Here is a 26,259-nt window from a genome sequence, read left to right as displayed (position 1 = left end):
TGTTTCATGACGTAGGTCACGTAACCCGGACATGATCTAGAAATTATTTTCCAAGTAAGACTGATACAAGTGCATACAAATATCAATACAACTGCATTAATTTTAATTAGTCTTCAGAAGATTACATAGGCGGATGTTTGAACCCTATAGTAAACCATTGGAATCAACAACGCTTGTTCGTGGTAACGTAAAAGGTGGTCCCCAATAATGTGAGATTCGATTATTATCTCAAATGTCCGTATTTTTAAGCTTAAAAAGGAGGGACGAAAGATACCAGAGGGACAGTCAAACTCATAAATCGAAATAAACTGACAAAACCATGGCTAAAAATGAAAAAGACAAACAGACAAACAATAGTACAGATGACACAACATAGAATACTAAAGAATAAACAACACGAACCCCACCAAAAACTGGGTCTGATTAGGTTGATCACATTTTCTTACACAGATATATACACTCGGACGAGACTTTATTTGAGGTTTTATTAGCTCTCTGCAAATATATAGTTGGTTGTGTCTTATTTTTTTTTTTTTTTTTAGATTGATAAAAGTGTCGAACTCGACTCGGTCAAAGGACCACAACGTGGCAACAACAGTATAGAGATATTGGGGGTAACGACACTTTAATATCAGTGTCGAGATAATTGATTCTGAATTTTAAAAGGGGGGACATTTACAGTACCAACTTAAGAGTACAATCAATTATTCTTTGAAGCTGGTTCATCTGACATTTAGAATAATCATTTCCTCAACCCAAAGTGCAATCAGGTCACCTCAGAACGGATTTAGTGTAAGCTGCAAAATACGATCCTTAATATACACCTTATGCCACATTAATTCAGTTTTCATCCAGAAATTTCAACGAACCAACATTATTATACACATGCAAAATGTACAATGTAATTGCTCCTAAGAACATTCGAATTCACTATCAGCCAAAACTAAAATCAACACGTTTGTTATACATGTATTTCGTGTATATCCGTCAATGATCGATATAATTAACACTACAATCCCATTGTGGTCAGATTTCATACTGGACCTTATTCACGCTATTTTTGTTAGTAGAATTTGTCATTGAATTGGAGTGACCGTTTTGTGTGTTTCCGGATCTAAGTAAAATAACCCGGATGTTGTTTCAGAAGAAGTAAATAATAAACATTACTCGAATGAACTACTCTGTACTTATAAAACATTCACGGTGACTGGTAGTACTGTACATTAATATGAGTTTGAATTTGTGCGGATGTATTATTTACAAAACGTTATGGTTTATGAAATATAAAATCTTTAAAAACAAAATGTCTTACCTGTATGTGCCTGTATTCAGGTAAAGCAAAATGGTTTGACTAACATTTCTATGGTCAATTGACCAAAAATATAAAAGCGACGATTTTGTGTTTTCTGATATTTCTGAGAGATAATGGATAGTGTCCAATGATAATAAGTTGTTGATGGGTAAATTGTAATACTTGGCTTAGAAATAAAAACGTTCACAATCAATTGTAATCAAATGTTCATTATTCGAAGTGGAAATCGGTTTGCTATTAATTTTCTGAAATGAAAAAAGAAATGTGTATTCAGATTATTTTGTAAACCAGGAAAACAAATGTAAACAATGTTGAATCTTTTATGGTCCAATACAAAAAGATATTTCTTCTAACATCTCCGAAATGAACAATGTTAAACAATTCAAACGAGAGAACTAACGGTCTAATCTAAACAACAACAAAAAAACTATAAAAAAAAACATTTACTATTTTTTTTTTAGTATGAACTCGTGGTTTATTTACGGGTCTTGCAATTTTTCTGATTTTTCTCAATATTTTTATAAATATTTGAAATCAGTTGATTTTTGCATTTAGAACAACTTTCGTGTCTTTACTAAATCTCGGATATTTCTCTCCATTTGACTGTTTCAGTTGCCCACATTTCGCGTGATTATCCTTTTCGTTTTTCGTTTTTTTATTCATAATAAGATTATTTCGAATCATGTTTTGAGAAGTTATTTCTTTATATATTCACACCTGTATTATCAGAACTGAATTCCAGGTCGATATACTTGAAGAATAATTCGACGATGAATCACTCATCTCTTATGACTTCATCCACAGAGAATAGTTCATTCATAGTTGGTTATTATCAATCACTCTGTGTATGTAAATATGCACGGCTTTATTTACTGTTTGGATGATTTTACAAAAAAAGTAGGCTGTTAGTCATAACTAAAAAACAATACAGTTTTATGTGATATATAGGAGATTTTATGTACCAAAATACCTACCCCAAAACTAAGTATATAATTGATTTTAAGTTTGTTACAAATTCTGTCAACCACAACTTATAAAATACGCCTATAAAATAAGATAAAGATTTGATAGAAATGACCATATCTTTTTTTTCCCCAATTACCTAGTGAAAACTAAAAGATAATAGTTCGGAACGCTAGACGCGTGTTTCGTCTCTCTAAGATTCTGGCGCCGCGCTCGGATGAAATGTAGTAAACCGGTCGAAAGCCCAGATGAAACGCAGTAGTGACAGGTCGATGCGAGTTTAAGAATCCACGGAATATTAATTTCAATATTAAATATGACGTTCCGATGCAAGGTTAACTTGATAACCCAGAATAAAAACTCTCCCGGGTGTCTCTCCTGGGGATTAGATAAGTTTTCTTTAAATTGACATGCGATAAACCACGTATTTTTAATTTTAGTTTGTTAAACAATGATCTTTTTTCATTCAATGTATTTTGTGTCTGAACACAGGATTGTCGTATTGTGAATGGAAACTTTTAGTAGCGATATTGTTAACTTATTCATTTGTTGGGAATTAATGCACACTTCCTGTCAACGTTTTCATCTTTTGTCATGTGTTGAGTGATGATATACATAGTTCTCTGCTTGATCTCTCATCTGTAATTTCCTTTGTTTAAACTTGACCTTGGAACTTCCAGGGGTAAAGATTAAAGTGAAGGAAAATTATTCTTGAAGTCATTCAAGTTCGATGTCTGGCACACTGACCTATATTCTGATTGATAAAACACCTACTTCTCAGTCGGTAAAATTTGTAGAACGAACCAATCAGCGAGTTGTACTAGGTCATTTTGATTGTTTGCTTAAGGGGCAATATTTTGGCGCACCTGTATTTACGATGTCATTTTTCAAACATATCTAAATAAAGGTTACTTGTGAGTACGTCAGACATTGTGTAATTTCACCTTCATAAAAAATCTTGAATTAATTTACTATACACCTTGATATTAATGGTTTTAGGTAACTTGACTTGACTTTAAGCAATAATGTATTGTAGATACATGTACATATATATATTTTTGTATTTGTGTTTGCTTGACCCATATGGGTGTATTTTTGCAAATAAATTATAATATAAATGACATATAGAAGAAGATGCTTTATTTCCATCAACATGATCAAATGGGCTCACAAGGAGCATAATGCATAATATACTATCAATATAATATTATTTTGATTTAATTATGAACTGATATCTGATGTTGAACGGCCATATTCCTGAATATGCATGATATATTTGCTGCTGGACGTCACACAAGCAATATTTTTTCACTCAAAGGCCCCAACCAGGTTCCATAATTGGTGGACGCCGGAGATTTCTAAGAATAGCTTAACAGGAGATTTTTTTTATCTGACAGAATAATTAACCAGTAAAAAAATATAATTATTCTGTCATTATTAGCCACGAATAATCAATTAATTGTATAAGATATGACGTATGTACTTTAAGAAGTTTGATCATAATAATACCATGACACATTCAGTATCATCTTCATCACAAACACATGATGATTATTTGTGATAATGGCTACCTATCCCGTGGACAAAATCATAGTTAACCTCGTCTCGCAGCAGATGTTTACGTAACCTTGATGGTGATGTCGGTTTTTTTTTTTTTTTTTTTTGTTTTGTTTTTTTTTGTACCTGTGTATGCACGTGGTGCTGTCTTATTTTTGTTTGCTTGTGTACCTGTGTATGCACGTATTTACCCTGTATCTGAAACACATTTAGATCCGTTGGGCATAGACAAGAAATTCCCCAAAACACCAAGTGATTCAGAAAGAGTTTCATTGGTCTTGAGAACATGTGTTTTTTTCTAATTCCCATACCCTTGAGTCAACCAGGAAACATGCATAATACTAGCTTATGTTCACTGATTGATCAGACGTTGTTTAAAGTATTATCTATAGTTGCATTGCAAGCATCAATATTCGTACAGCGTTTATAATGTTTAAAATGCACACACTACACTGGGTACATTTGATTTGTCTGAGGTGCTTTTTGTCTGGATTTTTACCTTCATCAGGACATTTCAATCTTGAAAAGCCTTTAATATTTGCCATCGATCATCCTTATAAGTCAGTCATCGTCGTGAAACCGTTCGTTTGACTTTCAGACACCCCGCCACCCCCACCCCCCCCCCCCCCCCCACCCCACCCCCACCCCCAAATTGTGGTTGGAAAAGCATATAAAAAAGAAAACACATACATGCATGATGCATATGTATCTTCCAAATTCCACCTATCCACCTATCCACCTATCCACCTATCCACCTATTCATTAGCATTGGCGACTTGAAAGAAAGATAACTCAAAATTTTAAATATCTCTTAAGATTTTATTGATTATAAAATTTGACAAGTAACTGTTGTTATCAAAACTTTGGCAAAGGTAAAATTCCATTGTTGATTGGTTATTTTTTTTTTTAAATCTGTTTCCTTTAAAATAGTTCTCTTTTTTTTTAAATCTTGTAATAATTTAACTACATCTGCTTCTAAATGAATTGACACTTTCGTTCACACTAGGGTCACAAAAAAGTCATTTCCATTCACCAATTCATCAATAAAAATAAATATATCAATACATTACAAAGGAGTTACTATAACTTGTAGATAAAATATGAGAATGGAAAGAAGACGTTCACCTTTTTTCTGGAGGTTTTCCAAACATTTGGTGCAAGGTTGTAAAGATGCTACAGCTATAAAAATTGAAAAGAAAATAACCTTGGGAAAGGTGTCTTTTGTTTGACTTTCCTTGTATTGATAGATTTTCTTCACTTTCAATGATTGCATCATACTGCGCAGTTTTCTGCATGCTTGTGCATATATGTGATACCGTAGACTGATTAAATCATTCAGTTGCCTGATTGTGTAAAACTCACATCAAACTTTGATTAATATCACCAGAGGAGACATCATTAACATTATGTTAACGGGTTTATTCATGAATGACTTTGTCACTATTGAAGTGAAACATGACATACATCAAGGTTGTATTTTGTACCTTTCTATTAAGGAGGGTTCCTGATGCCTAAGGTTGCCTCTTTTATACTTGATTGTGCAGGAGGATTCCTGGTGTTCAAGGTTGTCCTTTTGTACCTAGTTATAACACAGGAGGGTACAACATATCTTTTTACCATATTAATTTACCTTCAGATGTTTAATAGTTATTTTTGTGAATAAAATGTCCCATATTATTGTAAATCTTAAACATTATGTACCCATGTAGACTTTAAATTAACATAAGTAGTGAGAAGTTCAATAACCTAAACAGCCATCTTTGATTTGATGAGAAAGTCCATGGAGAGTGGTTTGCTACAAAGAACACTATTCTGGACAACTAAGAGATCAAATATGAAGTGGTGTATTTGTGGCATTTTTACTGTGTTGTTGCATTTCTGTCTTATTGGAATAAGAAATTTTTTTCAGGTCCTTTCTGATCATATAGCTCTTGCAACTATTTCAGTTCTTAAAGGCATCTGTAGCTTTCAAATATTATGCACTGAATGTTCCTGATTTATTTGTTTCGGACGCATGAATTTATAGCATGTTTTCATTTTTTCATTGAAGATATCTGGCAACTTCTTATATTTGTTCAATTTTAAAAACAATATCATGCAAACAGCTCAGGCTAGATGAAGAGAGAATGATAGACTTAGCAGAAATTATGTGCTTTTGTGCTGTTATTTTTAGATGACAATGCATTTCCCTTTGATATTTGGCAAATAATGTTGCAAATTTGATTTTTTTAAACTACTTTTATTAACACTCTTAATATAATTAATTATATATAATTTGCATACATGACAAATGTATTTGTTTAAATATAATATAGATATATATATTTATATTATCACATATTTGTTACGAATACGACTGGTTTTGCATATGCAATAACCTCAAAATTGCCGGGGCAAAAAAGACCATATTGATATTGTGCCCTGATTCTAAATGACGTGACGTCACTGTGTCCTTAACGACACGTTTGTGATCAAATGTTTAAGATTTTACCTTTTATCTTTCATTAAATTGTTATAATTGACCTTTGTTTCTCTTTTCTGCAGAAATTAAATATGTGATAAAAAGATTATAACATGTCTTTTCCATATTGGCCCTGGTATCATCCCTCGACCCATATCGGCCCTCGGCTAATGGGTCGAGGGATGATACCAGGGCCAATATGGAAAAGGGCATGTTATAATCTATACTTATAACATATAGATTTACAACTGATCATAACTTAATAAGGTTTGCATTAAAAAAAACATCAATGATTGACAATTTTCACATTGTGCTAATTGATATAAGTGGTTGTCTGTGAATTGTGTCTTCATCATTTCATTGAGGAATGTCCTTTTCACACATAATCAAAGTTTCTAAAGTTCTTGAATAAAAAATGTCTTTACTTTCGGATACCCTCAAGGATCTGTCTTTTGTGTACTTTGGTACCTTCTGGAGTCTAATTTCTATACACTGACTGTACCTAGTAGATAGCTAATTTCTAAACATTTGGAACCTAATAGGACTACATAAAATAAAAGCTCTGACAAAAAATATTATAAGTAAAATTGGTTGCCTACTTGATTCTCATTTCCATTATTTGATAAAAAGAATTCAAACTAATTTGAAACTAAATTATAGTACAAAAAATACAAATGGAAAATTTATAAGTAATACAAAATAGTATAGTACAAATGATACAAAATTATTTAGTAGAAATAATACAAAATGAAATAGTATAAATGGAAACAATCTGGGTTTGAAACAAATTGCTGCTTTGTAAAAAAGAAAGACGAGATCACACCATTTTTTGCTTGCATCTTTTGCTCTTTTAGGACTTGCTCAATTGTTATCCAGGAAGAAAAATAACTCAATATTTTGCTCTCATTTTTCATGCTTATCAAATCATTTGTTAAAGAAGGGAGATCAGTCATTTGTCATCACTTTAATTCATAAGGGAGATAACTCATTGTTCTTTGACTTTGTGATATTAACATGTATAATGGAGATAACTTGTGTTTTGACTAAGTGATACTTTACCATATAATTAACATTTATAAGGGAGATAACTCGTTGTGTTTTGACTAAGTGATACTAGACCATATTATTAACATTTAGAAGGGAGATAACTCATTGATTTTTGACTTAGTGATACTTTGCCATATAATTAACATTTATAAGGGAGATAACTCGTTAAGTTTTGACTTAGTGATACTTTACCATATAATTAACATTTATAAGGGAGATAACTCGTGTTTTGACTCAGTGATACATTCATAAGGGAGATAACTCATAGTGACACTTTACCATATAATTAACATTGACATGTGACCTTTTAAAAAAAATAAACAATGTATTGAAAATATTTATTTGCAGGTTTTTGAGCTGACAGACTTCAACAAGAAGCATAAAAGTATCAGTTTCAAACCATTGAATTTTGCCTGTATTTTGAAGTTATCTAAAGCACAGCTGGTGGAGAAATCCTTTAAGGTAATACATTGTTGTTTAAAAAATATTATTTTTTATTAATGAATTGAATTATGATTTTATTAGAATTATCGGGCTTCATGAAAGTATTTTTTGACATTAGAGATCATACTATCCTAGAACCTGATGCATTCTGAGTTGTATCTTGCCTCAGATCTAGAATTATTTACTCATACATTTTGTAGTATTGTTAATTGAGGATTATGAACAAAATACAAAAATATTAAGAAATACTTTTGATTATATTAATGAGAAAAAGATGTTAATATTTTTATTTTGTTCATAATCCTCAACACATGAAAAACTACATATTTAGGAGAATTCTAAAATTTCATTGCAAACTAAATGTTAAACAAACCAAAGTTAAACACACAATCTAAGCTAATTAAATGTTATAATAAAGCACTATGTGTCTGTTCCTTTTTACTCCCTGTTAGATAAAGCTTAGTAAATATTCTAATAAATTGCAAATAGGTTCTGATACATGTGGATTTATGTAAGAGGTACATGTATATTTTAACAACCATTATTATTTATATCTCTGAGTCTTCGCTAAGTATAGCTAATATAAAAAAAGAAGATGTGGTATGATTGCCAATGAGACAACTGTCCATAAGAGACCAAAATGACACAGACATTAACAACTATAGGTCACTGTACGGCCTTCAACAATGAGCAAAGCCCATACCCCATAGTCAGCTATAAAAGGCCCTGATAAGACATTGTAAAACAATTCAAACGAGAAAACTGACGGCCTTATTTATATAAAAAAATGAACGATCGAAAAACAAATATGTAACACATAAACAAACGTGTCACAACCACTGAATTACAGGCTCCTGACTTGGGACAGGCACATACATAAATAATGTGGCGGGGTTAAACATGTTAGCGGGATCCCAACCCTCCCCTAACCTGGGACAGTGGTATAACAGTACAACATAAGAACAAACTATAAAAATCAGTTGAAAAAGGCTTAACTCATCAGATGGACAAACATAAGTATTGATAATTTGATATATCGATAATTTTATCAAGGTGTTGTTTACAAAGCCAAAGAAGCAAGTCATATACGAAATTACAATAAAACACAGCACACTATGTACAAGCTTAAATAACATCAATACTTTATACAGATAACACAACTGATGAAATGCTAATAAACAGCAATATCTACATATAAAAACAGACCTTAGAAAATCATAAATTATCAGTCAGAACAACTCTCAATATGTATCACTGTTTATGTATATATTCTTAATAATTTGCGGAATATTTCTGTAAGGAATACATGTTAGTTTTTTTACACTTTTAAGATTTGCTTTGTGTATTGTCTGTACAAAGGGAGGTAACTGTAACATTATTTTTCAGGATGGCATCATTGACCAGTTATATGAACTATTTATGGACCATTTTAACATCCATGCTCATAAGATTGGTTTTCCTGAACTGGTTTTACCATCAATACTTCAGGTAGTTTAATAAGGGCTATTTTTCTATATTTCAAATTTGTTGAATGATGCTTCAAACTTTATAATTCAACAAGTTTTCATTTATGGTCAAATATTCATTGTTGATAATTAATATCCTGAATTATCTCTTTTAGTTGCTTGTGAATTTTGTCGAAAAAGCAAGACATAGCGATCCTACATTCCTTTGGCAGCAGCAGCAGAGTCCACAAATATTCACTCTGTGGTTAAAGTTTTTGAAATGTTAACAACTTTCTTAAACTGACCTGGATTTCTACCAAAATTGAGCAGAACCTTGTCTATGATCATAAGACAGTATCCAGAAGTAAATTTTGTAAAAAAAAATAATCATTTTTTCCGTATTTTCCTTATAAATGGGCTTAGTTTTTCTTCAAGGAAACATTACATTCACTCTGTGGTTAAAATTTTTAAAATTTTAATTCAATTTTTGAGTGGAAGCTTGCTTGTGATCAAAAACTAGTATCCAGAAGGAAATTTCTTTGAAATTTTGTACCTGTTTGATAGTATTTTACTTATAAATGGACTTAATTTTTCATCCAGTTAATATTACATACAGTCTGCAGTTAAAGTTTTTAAAACATTTATTAGATTTATAAACTAGCCTGGATTTTACCAAACTTGGACAGAAGCTACTCACAATCTAGATATAGCATCAAGTGGATTATTTTATTAATTTTTTTCCTCATTTTTGTTGAGTCTGCGATTAACAGCAAAAGTAGGCGATAGACAGTGGGTTCGGCGGAAACCTTACGATTTTTTTTTGATATAATCATCTGATCAGTACTTATATAAAAAAAGATGACAGGAACTCTCTTTTGAAAAGGACCATCTAGTCCTAATGAATATGGAAAACAATACACAACAACTATTATTGATTTTTTTTTGCAAGAGGTGTATATTTTTTATTATATAACAAATAGATATCATAGAAATATTCTATGTGTAAAATGGATCGACCCATGTCCAAATAATGTGCCTTAATGCAACTATACTGTATGGCCTTCAACAATGAGCAAAACCCATACTGTATAGTCGGCTTTAAAAGGCTCCACCTCAACCCAATATGAAACAACAATACAAACCAGAAAACCAAATAACTTGTTTTTGACATTTGTTATTAATTTAACATATAATTTAAAATTGTAAACACACTGCATTTGTTAATAATGCAAAGAATAATAATTTTACTACTACTGCATTATATACATTATCAAAATCTGCAAAAGTTTAATTACTTTTTTCTTTGAAATTGTAAAAAAAATATTAGTTGTATGAATTTCAGATGAAGGAATTCCTGAAGAAATGTAAAATAGCAAACTACTGTAAACAAATAAAACAGATAGTGGATAAAGTTCAGGAGACATCAAAGTTTATTACAGACAGGAGGAAATCTGTGTCCTTCAGTATCTCAGATGACAAAGCTATTGTAAGTTTTTATAATTCTGCTCCTTTGGGGCGCTCATTGCAAAATAAAATTATTTGTATTTGTATTTGTTTAACTTAAAAATACTGAAGCTCACCAATTTATAGCTAATTTGTGTCTCTTGGTAGCATGCTCATGTCAGGTGATAATGAAAACTTGGTCTTTGCTGCCTATCAGCTATTCAACCTGAATTTAGTAGTGATGGCTAAGGAAAATGTGTCTGGCTAGAGTGACATGTCTTCCTGTGTACTGTCACCTTGTGAACTATCACATTAAAAAAATGATAAATATGCTTACAATATATATACCGTTTTTTAATTCTTAGAGATTGATTTGGCAAATTCTGTTTGATCTGTCTGTCCTTTAATTTCTCAGTATATAAGTTCTTCAAAATCCATTTCGTTTGCTATCAGGTCTTTTATCAAATTTGTCTTGGACCTTGTGACCACTAGATTCCAGAAAATTCCAACTCATAAAGTTTGGCCTTTGTAGTGTCTGGACTTCCTGCTACATTAACACATCCTATATAGACAGTTCCTGATGTAGACAGAGCAAGTGAGAATGGAAATAAGATTCCCATGTCACAGAGATTGTAGTAGGTAATACTTTGTCCTTGGTCAGTCAATAAATGCAATAAATCATTGTTTGTTTCTGTAACAACAATATTATCTGATGGTGTTGTGAGTATTCCTTGAGGTATAAATAGTTTCTCCCTGGTATTGACATCAGGGTGACCAGTGTATATCCCTAGTATGTCTCCTCCTGGTGATAACACTACCACTCTACTTCTGCCATCATTATCTAACACGTCCATCACACAGATGTTACCATTACTTGTAGTTGTTACACATCTAGGGTAGGTAAATAATCGTTTGTTATGTTTGTCATGTTCATATTCCTTGAGTTGTTTTCCTTCCTGATCCATTACCACCACTACACGTCTTCCTGTGACAGGGAATAGTTCACCACCAGTCCAGGCTCCTATGATGACTCTGTGATCACTGGTCACATGGATACAGGTTGGACCCAATGGTTTTACATCATACCTGGAATCTGTCATCTGTCCTGTCATGGTGTTGATTAGTTTGAGTTTAGTCCCATATGTTGTAACAAGAATGTTATTTGAATGAGTTTTTGCCATTCCATAAATCTTAATGTTTAGACTTGTTATTACTTCAGTTCTATTCTCCCTTAGTTCGACATGTTGTAACTTTGATCTGGTATTATCCCCCATCCACATAGAACCATCAGTACATACTGCTATATAGTCAATATCAGTAAGATCTGTTGTATATACTTTGGATATTTCAAACTTAATCTTACCCTGCTGTTTTGGCTTGGTTTCTACTTTGCCTTCATTGTAGTCTTCTTCTTCAATCAACTCATGTCCATTATGAATTTTAGCTACACACTTTGGACAGATAAATGTTTTACAGGTTTGACAGAAAAGGCAGCATGCCTGTCCCGTATGGTGTTCACACTTGATTTCACTGAAAATAACACGTTTTCCTATCTCCTTTATATCAGTTATCTGATGATCTTTTGCAATTTTTAAGTGGACTCTATCTTTGCAACCACTGCACATTAAAATGTTACAGTCCAGACATTTGAATTCAATCTTATTTTTACCTTGGCATATTTCACATCCCACGGGAATTTGTCCTTTTTGTAAAGAACTGGCAAAGGCCATTTTTAAAGATGTCTGAATTGATTTTTAAACTTCCTTGTGCCCAACGTCTATAGATAGCAATGTTAAAACTGCTTTTACTATCTTATCTTTACAATGTTTACAATTTAAATGTATTCAGTTAAAATTATCTTGTGTTATATTGACTATATGAATAAATGTAAATATTGACTAATAGGAATTTAGATAGTGATCATGAGCATCTCATTGAGATGACAAACCAAATGACATCTATATATTTATTTATTTAGATCTCATAGGCTGTATCATAATTTAAAGGTAGAAACCATTTTGAATCCATGCTAAGTGCTAAGTTGAAAAACATACAAACTATTCATTGTCCTAACCTAAATTTTGATAGAAATTTTGTATTTGACTATTTCAATGAAGAACTGCAATTTTCTGTTCAAAGAAGGACAACTCAATTGGATTAGAACAGGGTAAAATCAGGGATGGGTTTTGAAATAAAAAGACTAGTATGATTTACACTCAAAGTAGTCAATAAATTTGAGAATCGTATCTATAATCAACACACCAGATACCAAAATAAAGAGGCAACAGACCAAATATTATTCCGGTGGTTCAGGCATTTTATTGGCAATATTTATTCTTATTTCTACCTGGTTTCAACTTTCCAATATTTCTTGCTAAGAAAGTTCAACGAATTAGAAACTAGAATATGCTTCTTTTAACAGTTCATTCATATGTTGTTCACACCACTGTACTTTTCAAAAAGCGGATTAAGTGTTCCTGATGAAGGTTAATCCAGAAAAGCACTTGTGAGGCATTACATTTATACACTTTGTTACATCACTGGGTTAATACCTCTTCAGGTGGACTACTGTATAGTGGGTTATTCTTGCGGGTTGTAAATTTTTATAATTTATTTTTGCGTGTAGAACAAAATCGTCAAATTATAAATATACATGCAAAGGTATTGATAAAAGTTTTAATTAATAACTGCCAAAATATTTCATATACGTTATTCAACAAAATTTTACACCCGCGAAAATTACCCGCTATATGGTATCAGTTCCAATGGGTACAATGAGATCAGAAATCAGCACTTTTGAACTGACATGAATAACAAAGAACCTTTCTAAATTTGCCCGTTTATAAATTTTGTATTCATTATTAAAGAAACTCAATCAGGTTTGAGTTGGCCTTAGAAGGTCAAGGATTTGGCTATTATTGTAGGTAATTTTTTTATTAAATAGCTCTTAAAATGTTTCTGTTTTATGCATCTTTGGCTTTCATTGAGGCTTCCACATGAAGGTTAATCCAGAAAAATGCTTTGGACGCATTAAATGTTTACGTGTTGTTTTTATACGACCGCAAAAATTGAAAATTTTTTGGTTGTATATTGGTATCACGTTGGTGTCATGGTCGTCATTGTCCTTGTCCGAAGACATTTGGTTTTCGCACTCGAACTTTAGTAAAAGTAAATAGAAATCTATGAAATTTAAACACAAGGTTTATGATCATAAAAGGAAGGTTGGGATTGATTTTGGGTGTTATGGTCCCAACAGTTTAGGAATAAGGGGCCGAAAAGAGCCCAAATAAGCATTTTTCTTGGTTTTCGCACAATAACTTAGAATAATTAAACAGAAATCTATGAAATTTTAATATAAGGTCTATGACCACAAAAAGAAGGTTGGGATTGATTTTGGGAGTTAAAATCCCAACAGTTTAGGGCCAAAAACAGGTCCCAAAATAAGCATTTTTCTTGGTTTTTGCAAAATAACTTTAGTAAAAGTTAATAGAAATCTATGAAAATTTAAATACAAGGTTTATGACCACAAAAGGAAGGTTTGGATTGATTTGGGAGTTTTGGTCCCAACGCATTAGGGGCCAAAAGGGTCCAAAATTAAACTTTGTTTCATTTCATCAAAAATTTAACTATTGGGGTTCTTTGATAAACCGAATCTAACCGTGTATTTAGATTCTTAATTTTTGGTCCCGTTTTCAAATTGGTCTACATTAAGGTCCAAAATTAAACTTGGTTTGATTTTAACAAAAATTGAATTCTTGGGGTTCTTTGATATGCTGAATCTAAACATGTACTTAGATTTTTGATTATGGGCTGAGTTTTCAAGTTGGTCAAATCAGGGTCCAAAATTAAACTTTGTTTGATTTCACCAAAAATTCAATATGTGGGGTTCTTCAATATGCTGAATCTAACCATGTATTTAGATTTTTAATATTTAGGACCGGTTATCAAATTGGTCCATATTGAGGTCTAAAGGGTCCAAAATTGAACTTTATTTGATTTCATCAAAAATTGAATTCTTGGGGTTCTTTGATTTGATGAATCTAACCATGTATTTAGATTTTGGATATTGGAATACCACAAAGCCATGGTAAGAATTGTCTTTGGGAGTTATGGCTCAAACCGTTGGAATAAGATGCAAAAAAGGGGGGAAAAGGGTTTCCAGGTTAATGGACAATTACTTAAGTACAAAACATAATTTAAAAGCAGTGTAAGGTCGGTAATTGAAACTCATTTTAATAGCTCACATAAACTGCTCTTAAATTATGTATATTGGAAATTTGCCAAAAACTTAGTTATTAATAAATTCCATTGAAAATTTGCCAAAACCTTTAGTTAAATGAACTTCATTGGAAATTTGCCAATATAAAAAGCTGCATTGGAGTTATCTTTCTTTGTCCAGAATAGTAGTCAAATCAACTTAAATCATGACTGTATGACATTTTATATTTTATGATGTATTTAAATGAGTAGTTATTGTTGGAAACTCCATTAGAAATTTGAATTGAGATCATTTTTGGAATAAGGGAAAGGGGAAGGTGAAAAAAATTAGTGGGGTTCAATTTTTCTTATTTCAGATTTCAGAAATGAAAAAGAAAATTTCTTCAAATATCAAAGCATTAATATTCAACAGCATAGTGAATTGCAGCAAAAAAAAACATTTTAAGTTCATTAGACCACATTCATTCTGTGTCAGAAACCCTATGCTATGCCAACTATTTAATCACAATCCAAAATCAGAGCTGTATCCAGTTTGAATGTTGTGTTCATACTAGCCCCAACCGTTCAGGGTTTGACCTCTGCGGTTGTATAAAGCTGCACCCTGTGGAGCATCTGGTTTATATATATTTTATATATTGCTTACAAATATGTTTAAGGATGTACTTAGGTGAGGTTTTCAAATTTGTGTCAAATGTTCAGACTCCTTGGTGTTTTTCCATACAATTCAATGTAAAGTATTTTGCCCCATAACACCCATTTATTTTTAGCTCACCTGGCCCGAAGGGCCAAGTGAGCTATTCCCATCACTTTGCGTCCGTCGTCCGTCGTCGTTAACTTTTACAAAAATCTTCTCCTCTGAAACTACTGGGCCAAATCAAACCAAACTTGGCCACAATCATCATTGGGGTATCTAGTTTAAAAAATGTGTGGCGTGACCCGGTCAACCAACCAAGATGGCCGCCACCGCTAAAAATAGAACATAGGGGTAAAATGCAGTTTTTGGCTTATAACTCAAAAACCAAAGCATTTAGAGCAAATCTGACAGGGGTAAAAATGTTTATCAGGTCAAGATCTATCTGCCCTGAAATTTTCAGATGAATCGGTCAATCGGTTGTTGGGTTGCTGCCCCTGAATTGGTAATTTTGAGGAAATTTTGCTGTTTTTGGTTATTATCTTGAATATTATTATAGATAGAGATAAACTGTAAACAGCAATAATGTTCAGCAAAGTAAGATCTACAAATAAGTCAACATGACCAAAATGGTCAGTTGACCCGTTTAGGAGTTATTGCCCTTTATAGTCAATTTTTAACCATTTTTCGTTAATTAAAGTAATCTTTTACAAAAATCTTCTCCTCTGAAACTACTGGGCCAAATTAATCCAAACTTGGCCACAATCATCTTTGGGGTATCTAGTTTAAAAAATGTGTGGCGTGACCTGGTCAACCAACCAAGATGGCCGCCACCGCTAAAAATAGAACATAGGGGTAAAATGCAGTTTTTGGCTTATAACTCAAAAACCAAAGCATTTTGAGGAAATCTGACATGGGATAAAAATGTTTATCAGGTCAAGATCTATCTGCCCTGAAATTTTCAGATGAATCGGTCAATCGGTTGTTGGGTTGCTGCCCCTGAATTGGTAATTTTGAGGAAATTTTGCTGTTTTTGGTTATTATCTTGAATATTATTATAGATAGAGATAAACTGTAAACAGCAATAATGTTCAGCAAAGTAAGATCTACAAATAAGTCAACATGACCAAAATGGTCAGTTGACCCCTTTAGGAGTTATTGCCCTTTATAGTCAATCTTTAACCATTTTTCATAAATCTAAGTAATCTTTTACATAATCTCCACTGAAACTACTAGGCCACAATCATCTTTGGGGTATCTAGTTTGAAAAATGTGTCCGATGACCTGGCCATTCAACCAAGATGGCCGCCACGGCTAAAAATAGAACATAGGGGTAAAATGCAGTTTTTGGCTTATAACTATGAAACCAAAGCATCTAGAGCAAATCTGACAAGAAGTTAATTTGTTAATCAAGTCAATATCTATCTGCCCTGAATTTTTCAGATGAATTGGACAACTGGTTGTTGGGTTGCTGCCCTCCAATTGGTAATTTTAAAAGAAATTTTGCCGTTTTTGGTTATCTTGAATACTATTATAGATAGCGATAAACTGTAAACAGCAATAATGTTCAGCAAAGTAAGATCTACAAATAAGTCAACATGACCTAAATGGTCAATTGACCCCTTAAGGAGTTATTGCCCTTTATAGTCAATTTTTAACAATTTTCATTAATTTGGTAAATTTATGTAAATTTTTACCAAATATAGTTCTCTGTTACTAATGGGCAAAGTTCATTATAGATATAATTGTAAGAAGCAAAATCGTTCAGTAAGAACTTCAAACACATCACCATCACCAAAATACAATTTTGTCATGAATCCATTTGTGTCCTTTGTTTAATATGCACATAGACCAAGGTGAGCGACACAGGCTCTTTAGAGCCTCTAGTTTTCATATAAGACTTAATAGCTCATGAAAGGTCATTTACCAAAATTTTATAAGATTCTTGATTTTCTTTCTTTAGTTTTGAGACCCAAATAATACCAATGCAAATATAAGGTAAAAGTCTGAGTCAGCCTTTTCCCGCCATAATTTAAATCTCAAATATCTCGAAAAGGAGGTCCATGACCAATCAATATCTTTAGCTTATCTTTATCCTTAATTGATGCTCTACCAGCTTATAGTATCAATTTTAATTTCTTAATTTCTTAATTTTTACCTGACCTCACCTAAGTACATCCTTAACACAACGAAATATAGGTGTCTATCTAAAGTTAAAAGCATTTTATTTAGGGAATAATATATCCTTGTTGCGTTTGATTCATTTGTATTTCTGAAGATCTTGTTGTTGTTGATGTATATAAATAAACCTGCATTTTGTGAAGATCTTTTTGTTGATGTATTTATACTAAGAGAAGATCCTACTAATGTTGTGCTTGGAGATGATCTTGTTGATCATGTATTTATACTTGGTGGAGCTATAGTCATTGTTCATTTATGCATTATCGGTGAAGATCTTGTTGTTGTTGATATATTTATACTTGCTGTAAATGATGTTGTTGTTGGTGTATTTATACTTTGTGAATATCTTGTTGTAGTAGATGTATACAAACTAAATGAAATAAATTAAACAATTATAATTCTACTCTTTTACAGACAGCATGGGAACAACAGTGTAAGAATATTGGTACTCCATTGGGTAAATACTTCACCACATGGAGGAAGCTAAGAGACAGAGAATTGCAGTACCAGATTGCTGCTAAAGAACAGGTCAGCTAATGCTAAGAGAATTTGTTAAGAATGCAGATGCAGGTTAATCAAAAGAGGACTCTGGTTTTGTTCACGTTGTAATGTCCATTCATATTACAATAATCAGGGTCTTTTTTAATTCGTAAATTTGGACTGCAGTCCTTGTTGTGAACAAAACTGTTTTTTTTATGCTTTTAACAGTTTTATATATTAAATATTTTAATGATGAAAGTTGTACTGATATGCATTAATTACAGAATACTCTAAACATTTCTAAAACTAAAGTTCCTGATATATTGTTATCTCAAATATCAACTAGTTTTTTAAACAAATTGCTGAAATCAACTATACAATTATAATCTTCTATCAAATTTGTATATCTGATTACTAAAAGATACGAAATAAAACGGACATTGTTCTCTTTAGCAGGTTACCCCTGCCTCGTTTTATTAATGCAGCAATTGTAGTGATTCCAAATAAACAATACCTTTATTTAATTTTAGGGACTCTCTAAGGCTGAGGCAAATATACCAATTATTGAAAGACCCAAAGGACCCAAAGTAGTTCAGAAGGCCACAGCTGCAGAAAAGGAAGAATTCTCTGCCTTGTTTGAATCAGACAGTGATGAGTCAGATGATGATACAACCAGGTTAATACAGATTTTTTTAAAAACTGTCCGTAATCATAGTTTCTATTTAAAGTGGGTCTAATTCGGGTCTAAGCCTGACGCGGGATTGCCAATTTTTTGTCAAATTATTGTGCCGTGAAAACAGGAAATGAAGTCTAGCGGGACACAGGAAATTACAAAAAGATGAGAATTGCTTACGTACATAGTGTAAGCGTGATACAAGAATCTGACAAAACAGTAAGCGGGATCTTGGATCAGAACTCTACAATGAGACCTCCTTTATAAGGGTCTGCCTTGCCTCCGTATACATTGTTATATATCATACATGATTTTTGATTTAATTGTATGCCTAATATTTATATTTGTTAAATGCCTTTAGTGATATTTTTTTAACAAAACTTGACCAAACAATAATTTGGAGACAATTGACTCATGTTGTATTATATTGCCATACATGAAGACGCCAAAGATGAAGGGGAATATATATTTTTTTGTATCATTAAAGGTTCCTACCAAAAGGTGAAAGACCAGCAAAGGCAAAGGCAGACAATTCTGATGAGAATTACAGGTAAGACTTATTTACTATAAGCAAGTTCACAATCATCGCACACATGTTACATAAGAAAGCAGAAGATATGGTAAGGCTGCTAGTGTAATCAATTCTTACCAAAACGCAGAGTAAACAGATCAACAGTCAATGTAGAATACTAGTGTATCAAATGTTAAGCACATCATTCCATCATGTTTGGAGACATTTAGAAATATAATTTATGGATGGAAAGCAAATACATTTTGCAATTTACAAATGCATTTCATTCAATTGCACTTCTCTCAAAAGCTATATAGAACTTATATTGTGTTGTCTTGATTTGCATCAATTTTGAATAATAACATAAAGCTTATTTATTTATTGATAACGTTTGTTATCATATCTCTACTATAGTGATTTTGAAGAATAAACAACATTTGAGATAAACTAATTGCCTCGAAATACTTGTTATTATTATTGTCATACTCACCTAATTATTTGCATTAACAAAATCAAAGCCAACGATATATGTTTGTACTAGGACCAATGTGCAAGACATATGTTCAATACTTAAACATTACCGTAGGCAATTGTAACAAGTGCGGACAGTTAACACCATTTAATAAATGATAACAACTTATATTTATGTAAATTTGAATAACAAATCGATATATAAGCAATGCGTTATATAAAAATAAATCTAATACAAATGTTTTAAGCCAAATATTGAGCAAAGTCGAAGAAATATTACAACTAAGAAACCCGATAGATTTAGTATGTTGTTGCATTAACATCTTTGATCTTTAATTTATGCATTATGCCTGAGTGACGTTTGATTTTACAATTTCGTAATGTTAATTTTTCCTGATCAACTGTGTTTATGGTAGACAACAATCATTGGTATCAGTTTGCATCTGCATAACTTTATTTTAAAAAGAACAATAATCTGTACTCCTCAGTATTTATCAAATCATTTTGGAATTTTACCTTGTGCCTTTTTAAGTGTTCCATTTGAACATTATAAGGATAATAAGAAAGTTTAGGAAATGTATTAGAAAACTAATACTTGTTCTAGTTATCATTTTATAAATCATAATTAATCTGTACCACTCAGTAATGAATAAATAGTTTTAGAATTTTGCCATTGTACTCTGTTACATGTAAGTGTTTAATGTAAGCATTATAAGGACGATATGGAAGTTTGGAAAATGTAAAAAATGAAAACAAATTGTTATAGATATTATTTTATTATGATTTATCCAATTTGTTTGATTTAGTGATTTTGATAGTGATGACCTTGACCAACTTGCAAAGTCTGCTAGTGAAGATGAGGAGGATGAAAGTGACAACGATGAAAATCAGGATGTAGATGAAGATCAAAATGATGATGACGATGATGTTGATAATGAAGATGAAGATGATGAGGAGGATGAAGACATGTCAGATGATGTCGATGATAAAGAGGACATTGTTAAAGAGTTCACTATGTCAGATTCTGATTAAAACTTTAACAGAATAGTGTGTTGTGTATAATGTTTTGAATTAAACAAATATAAAGGAAACCCTCATGGTTACACCATAATTAGTGTAATATTAGAATGAGCTGCTTCTTTGGATCAATGACATCTAATTCAACTTATGAAGATTATTAGACCCCTCTGCCTTAGTAATGATCTATAGACGACAAAACTTTTTATTATTAGAATGTGATTAGGTCAGTTTCAGGGAAATATAAGTGGCAAGTCAATCATATTTGGTATATATTAGCATTGGTATATTTAATTTCCATGGAGATTTTTTTTGCTCCTCCTCTTTAGTCATGGTCTATCTTATTATTGGATCATATAGTGCACATATAAAAGTGGTTGATTATATCAGTTTAAGATAAAACACTAATGCAAACTCAATGATATTTGGTATGCAGTTGTATAATACTTTTTGCATAGTTTCAAAGTTTGGGTTTGTATAAAAATAAGGAGTTGTGGTATGAGTAATATTACAACTATCCACCAAAGTTTAAACAAAGTAAACGTAAGCAATACTAGGCAACTCTACAGCATTCATCTATAAAAATTATACCGTATAATCGGTTATAAAAGGCCCTGTACATGACTAATTTGAAACATTTCAATCGAGAAAATGCCCTAATTTATAAAAATAATTTACTGAAAACAAATATGACCGATATGAACTAAAAACAACTACTGAACTACAGGCTCCTAACTTTGAACAAGCTTATTGAAATATGGTGGAGCTAAACACGTTTGAAGGCACTAAGACTCACTCCTCCTTACCTTATACAGTAGTGTAACAATACAGCATGAGCATACACTATCAAAACCTCAGTTGGAAGGCCTTAACTTTTCAGTTCAATATAAGCCATAAAAACATCTAACAAAAACAAAGACCAGTCGTACCAAGGCTCATTACAAGAATCAATTAACAGATGTGAGACTACTAGGAGTTACTGACAACTAGTTTGAAACCCATAACAAAAGTCTAAGACTAGAAAATCAATCAGTACACACCCAATGGATGTCAGAGAAAAGCATTTCTTTTTGCCAAAACACAGGTATCGACTGATTGTAGTACAGTTTGTGCTGTACAGAAGATGTAAATATGTATGTAAAACAATATTTAGTATGAGTTTAATTTACTGATAACACAATTGATATTTATACCAATAAAGACAACATTCAAAGAAATAATTTCACAGTTGAATTGAATATCTTTCACAGTAGGTCCTTTTAAAGGGTTGATAAGTTTACCTGGATTGTATCTATATTTCCGGGCTCTGAAGCAACACAATCATAAAAAAAGACTGTGCTATTCCGTTTGATATAGGTTGTCTACAGGTATAGCCAATTTTGTAGCTAATTTTGCAAACCAAATCTTTGTATCTATGGAAGAATTTGGTAAAGGTTTTAAGTAATTTGTGAATGCAAATCTCCTGACTTGATAACTTACCAGTTACACAACGTTTACTCATTAACAACCGAATTTTCACTTAAGAAACATGCCAAAGGAAAATCACCGTCCGAGTAAAAAGATACTAGTAATTAAAATAAGTGAATGATTATCGTGTTTTTTTGGTAAAGATTTTCTAGTGTAAGAGTTGGTTGAAAGGGAAACACTTATAATAAGTCAATGTCATTTAGCATTTAAAGACCATGAGATTTATCATTCAATGGAGGATATTAATTCCTGCTCTGTCAGTCATGTTACATTGTCTGAATGTTTTCCATATTTCCCCAATTAGAGATATCACCTGGTTTGTACTTAAATAACCAACACGACGGGAGCCTGAGCTGAAGTAGGATTTGCTTTCTCTTTCAGGCCACCTGAAATCACTACCAGTTTTGGTGCGATATGTGATTGACTTATGAGTTTGAATGCTTCTTTGGTATCATTGCCTTTCTATTTCATGTTAAAATATTGCCATTTTGACTTCAACATTTGCAATATTTAACAAAATTACAAAAAAGAGAGACAGATCTGATCTTAGTGGTCAACAGTTTCTCTGTCCTAGCCAGTCTTTAAATGGTCAAACCATATCTGATCCATATATAATAAAGATCAACCAAAATAATTCTTAAATAGAAAAAAAATATACAAATAAAGCTGTGGAACCAGATAATGTAAGCAACAGAATTTAGAATGCTCAATAAACAATTTAACACTCGAAATTTCGAAACACAAACAATAGATGTATTGTATTGTTGTAGGGTTTTTGTATTAACTGATACCAAGTACCCTCTTTCCACACAAAACAAAATATCAGTGATACACAATAAGAGGGTAAACATATTTTGATCTGGTGTTTGTTTATTTTGGATATAACAGGATGACTACCTGAAAAAGTGAATATCTTAAGCAGCAGAAAATTGAGAATACAAATTTGAGCATAACAAATGAAGATCTCGATGCATATGTTATTGAGAAAGCAACCAAGGAATATAAGTAACAACATCTAGTTCGACAATAAATATGTTTCTATATCATATGCTTAGTTCCAGATCATTCTAAGTTCAAATATGATTACCGTACATTTTATTATATATCTCAGATTACAGGAATGCAACTATTGATGTTCTGTTAATAAGGAAAACTTTAATTAGCTATAGAACATAATCTTAACAAGATCCTGAATATGGACGGTCTAATGAACAAAAGTCTGTGTTGAAGTTGCGTTTTTTTCGTTTTCGTAAACATTCATCATGCATCGGTTAAAGAAATTGCGAGAACAAGATAAGAGGTGATGATAAAATTGAAGAACACCTCGATACTGAGGGTTACCTTTTTCGTTGTTGAAGAATACATATTATAAAGAGAAATAATTGGTTTGCTATAATGAATTCATAAAAATAAAATTGTCGAAAATTTTGTGATGATGAATCATGTCCGTCCGCCTGTGATACCTATCAAAATTTAAAAAGGAAGCAATATTTTCGTGTTTCTCAGATCAATGAATGAAACAATAAACACGGTATGTTGATTTGTTGGATTCTGACAGAGTACAATAATTAAAATCTAAATCAGTATGACAGTAAAACCAAAATTACTCGATTATTTTCTTTTTGTACTTTTACCATTACGCTGTTTTATGCAGTCATTTGTATTTAAATGTATGTTGATTTTTTGTCAACACACGATATAGTTAGATAGTCATGGTAGTGCACAGCAGTGACATTCTATACTATGTTTACCTGAATAGAAGGTCTCTGTACACAGACATTTAATATATGTCACCTAATTTTGAATCATGGACAAAATAGCTACAAAAGCGTGAAATTATAGAATTGAATATAGAAAGACATAGTTATACCTGTAGTAAGAAGGTAACTAATTGATCGGATAATATTCGATCATTTAAAGATATGTTCAAGGTTTTATAATTGGTCAAGGTCGTTTTAAAACATAAAAATTATAAAAATTTGGTACGATTGGAAATGAGACAAATCTCCACAGAAACCCAAATTACATAGAAATTAACAATTATAGCATTAGTCAGCATAATAAGGGTCATTTAGACATTTCTGACCAGTTTTTGTTCTCTTTTACTGCCTGTGTTGTTTATTTTTCTAATGTGAGGAAAACTTTGAATTTTTCGAAAAACTAAGGATTTTCTTACCCCGGGAGTAAATTACCTTAGCCATATTTGGCACAACTTTTAGGAATTTTGGATCCTCAATGCTCTTAAACTTTGAATTTATTTGGCTTTTTAACCATTTTGATCTGAGCGTTACTGATGAGTCTTATGTAGACGAAACGCGCGTCTGGCGTATAAAATTATAATCCTGGTACTTTTGATAACTATTTCTCAATTTGAAGAGTTGATTTATGCTGCAAATTTAAATCGAACTTATCTTTATCATTACACCTGACTGTTATATATACATCTCTTGAAAGAAAAACAATCATATACTTGATTCATAAAAGGTGCAAGTTAATGTTGTAGAAACACCATGATTATAATTTGCATCGAAACTGAATGTTCCCAATTAGTATTTTTACTTAAATCCCCCCTTTTCCAACACTTTCCTTCAACCTGTCGAACTCGCAGATATGAAATATATTAGATTATTACTACAAAAGAAATTGATTGTGATGAGCTATTAATCTATCAGAAGTGTGTTGTTCGTTTATAAACATATTGATCACTTGTACCCCTTTAAAAGATATTGTGTCTTAATCTGATACAGGTAATTAATATGTGACTATGATATGTTCAAGCGTCTGTCTGTCAAAATATGTGGTTTTGTCAAAAGATGTTTAATCGATTTCCAAAAGATCAGTTTAAATATTTATGTCGTATCTCATTTTTCGTCAACTCTGTATGCCCATCCTTTGTTGTTCAAACAACCTGAAGTAGTCTTGTGATTAGGTCGTCCTAATGATACCACGGTAGGTATAGTGTCTGGTTGTGATAATTTGTTCATACTAATAGTTCTATCAGTAAAATACTTTCTTTTATGAAAATATTATCTAATTCTTATCCAGATATAATTTAATTTTCGATTTAACGCGTCTTCTGATTGGCTGACGTTATTTTGTTATGTGCCCATAGACATAATTTAGTCATGTGACCGTGACGTCATCAACGTTTTTTCGTGTTTTTCTACGGTTTAAAATGGAATTTAGAATTAAATTATAAGAAATGACTGTAATATTTTTTCTGTCTATTCGAAATAACATAAAAAATGTGGTGCACACTGTTAAATAACCCGCTACGCGCGTTATTCAGTGTGCACCAAATTTTTTATGTTATTTCTTCATAGACAGAAACAATATTACAGTCATTCATTAAACAAATAAAAAGATGAGGCAATATAAGAAAAAAGACACTTCATAACCAAATTAGCAAATGATTTAAGACTTTTGCAAAAATAGGTGACCGTACGGCTTCATCCATGAGCGAAACCCATGCTGCGTATCGATATTTTTCGTCGTTTTTTTTTAACTAGCATCACATACAATTAATTTGTCAATTTGTTAATGTTCCAAATGTTTCAAATCCGCACATAGTCATCCGAGAGAACCAAGACCTTGTAGATAAATATTTCGTACCACTTTCACAAATAAGACACGATGGTCTTGAAGTTAAGTTTCTGATTACTGACGTTGTTTATCATCTTAAAAACGTGTTATAGTATTTATTAATTTGTCTTCGTGAATATTACTTTTTTGTTATGTCTGTTTATGATGATATCCATTTTACACGACTCTAAACTCATTCATGCCGTCATTGTGTTATTGGACTATGATAATTTATGTATTCTTGTCTTTCATTTTTGCTAATGTGGTTTTTCTATATGCATTGTTACATATTTGTTTGTTTTTATTGTGGTTAAGATAATAAAAAAAATTTGATCTGTACCCCGATTTTTTACATT

At 31.8% G+C, this 26,259-nt stretch overlaps 1 protein-coding gene across 3 annotated transcripts in view; it reads left to right on the top strand.

The window, feature by feature from the left end:
* The window catches only part of LOC143057764 (nucleolar complex protein 2 homolog), a 189,452-nt gene that overhangs the window by 146,135 nt on the left and 17,058 nt on the right, over window positions 1–26,259 (top strand). Inside the window, exons 13-19 of one of the 3 annotated variants that reach the window (XM_076231155.1) lie at window positions 7,689–7,802; window positions 9,171–9,272; window positions 10,572–10,715; window positions 18,117–18,230; window positions 18,713–18,858; window positions 19,343–19,405; window positions 20,644–20,882. The exons of 1 other annotated variant lie outside the window; for it this stretch is intronic. In XM_076231155.1, coding sequence (XP_076087270.1) covers window positions 7,689–7,802; window positions 9,171–9,272; window positions 10,572–10,715; window positions 18,117–18,230; window positions 18,713–18,858; window positions 19,343–19,405; window positions 20,644–20,869 — 909 coding nt within the window. In that variant the 3' untranslated portion in view covers window positions 20,870–20,882. Of the gene's footprint in view, window positions 1–7,688; window positions 7,803–9,170; window positions 9,273–10,571; window positions 10,716–18,116; window positions 18,231–18,712; window positions 18,859–19,342; window positions 19,406–20,643; window positions 20,883–26,259 lie in introns of those variants that run through there. One more of the 3 variants, XM_076231154.1, reaches the window with a different exon arrangement.

The sequence above is a fragment of the Mytilus galloprovincialis genome, chromosome 13 (genome assembly GCF_965363235.1).
Source record: "Mytilus galloprovincialis chromosome 13, xbMytGall1.hap1.1, whole genome shotgun sequence".
In the NCBI taxonomy this organism is placed as follows: Eukaryota; Metazoa; Mollusca; class Bivalvia; order Mytilida; family Mytilidae; genus Mytilus; species Mytilus galloprovincialis.
Note: the sequence above shows the minus strand (reverse complement) of the source record. Positions and strands in the feature narration are given on the sequence as shown.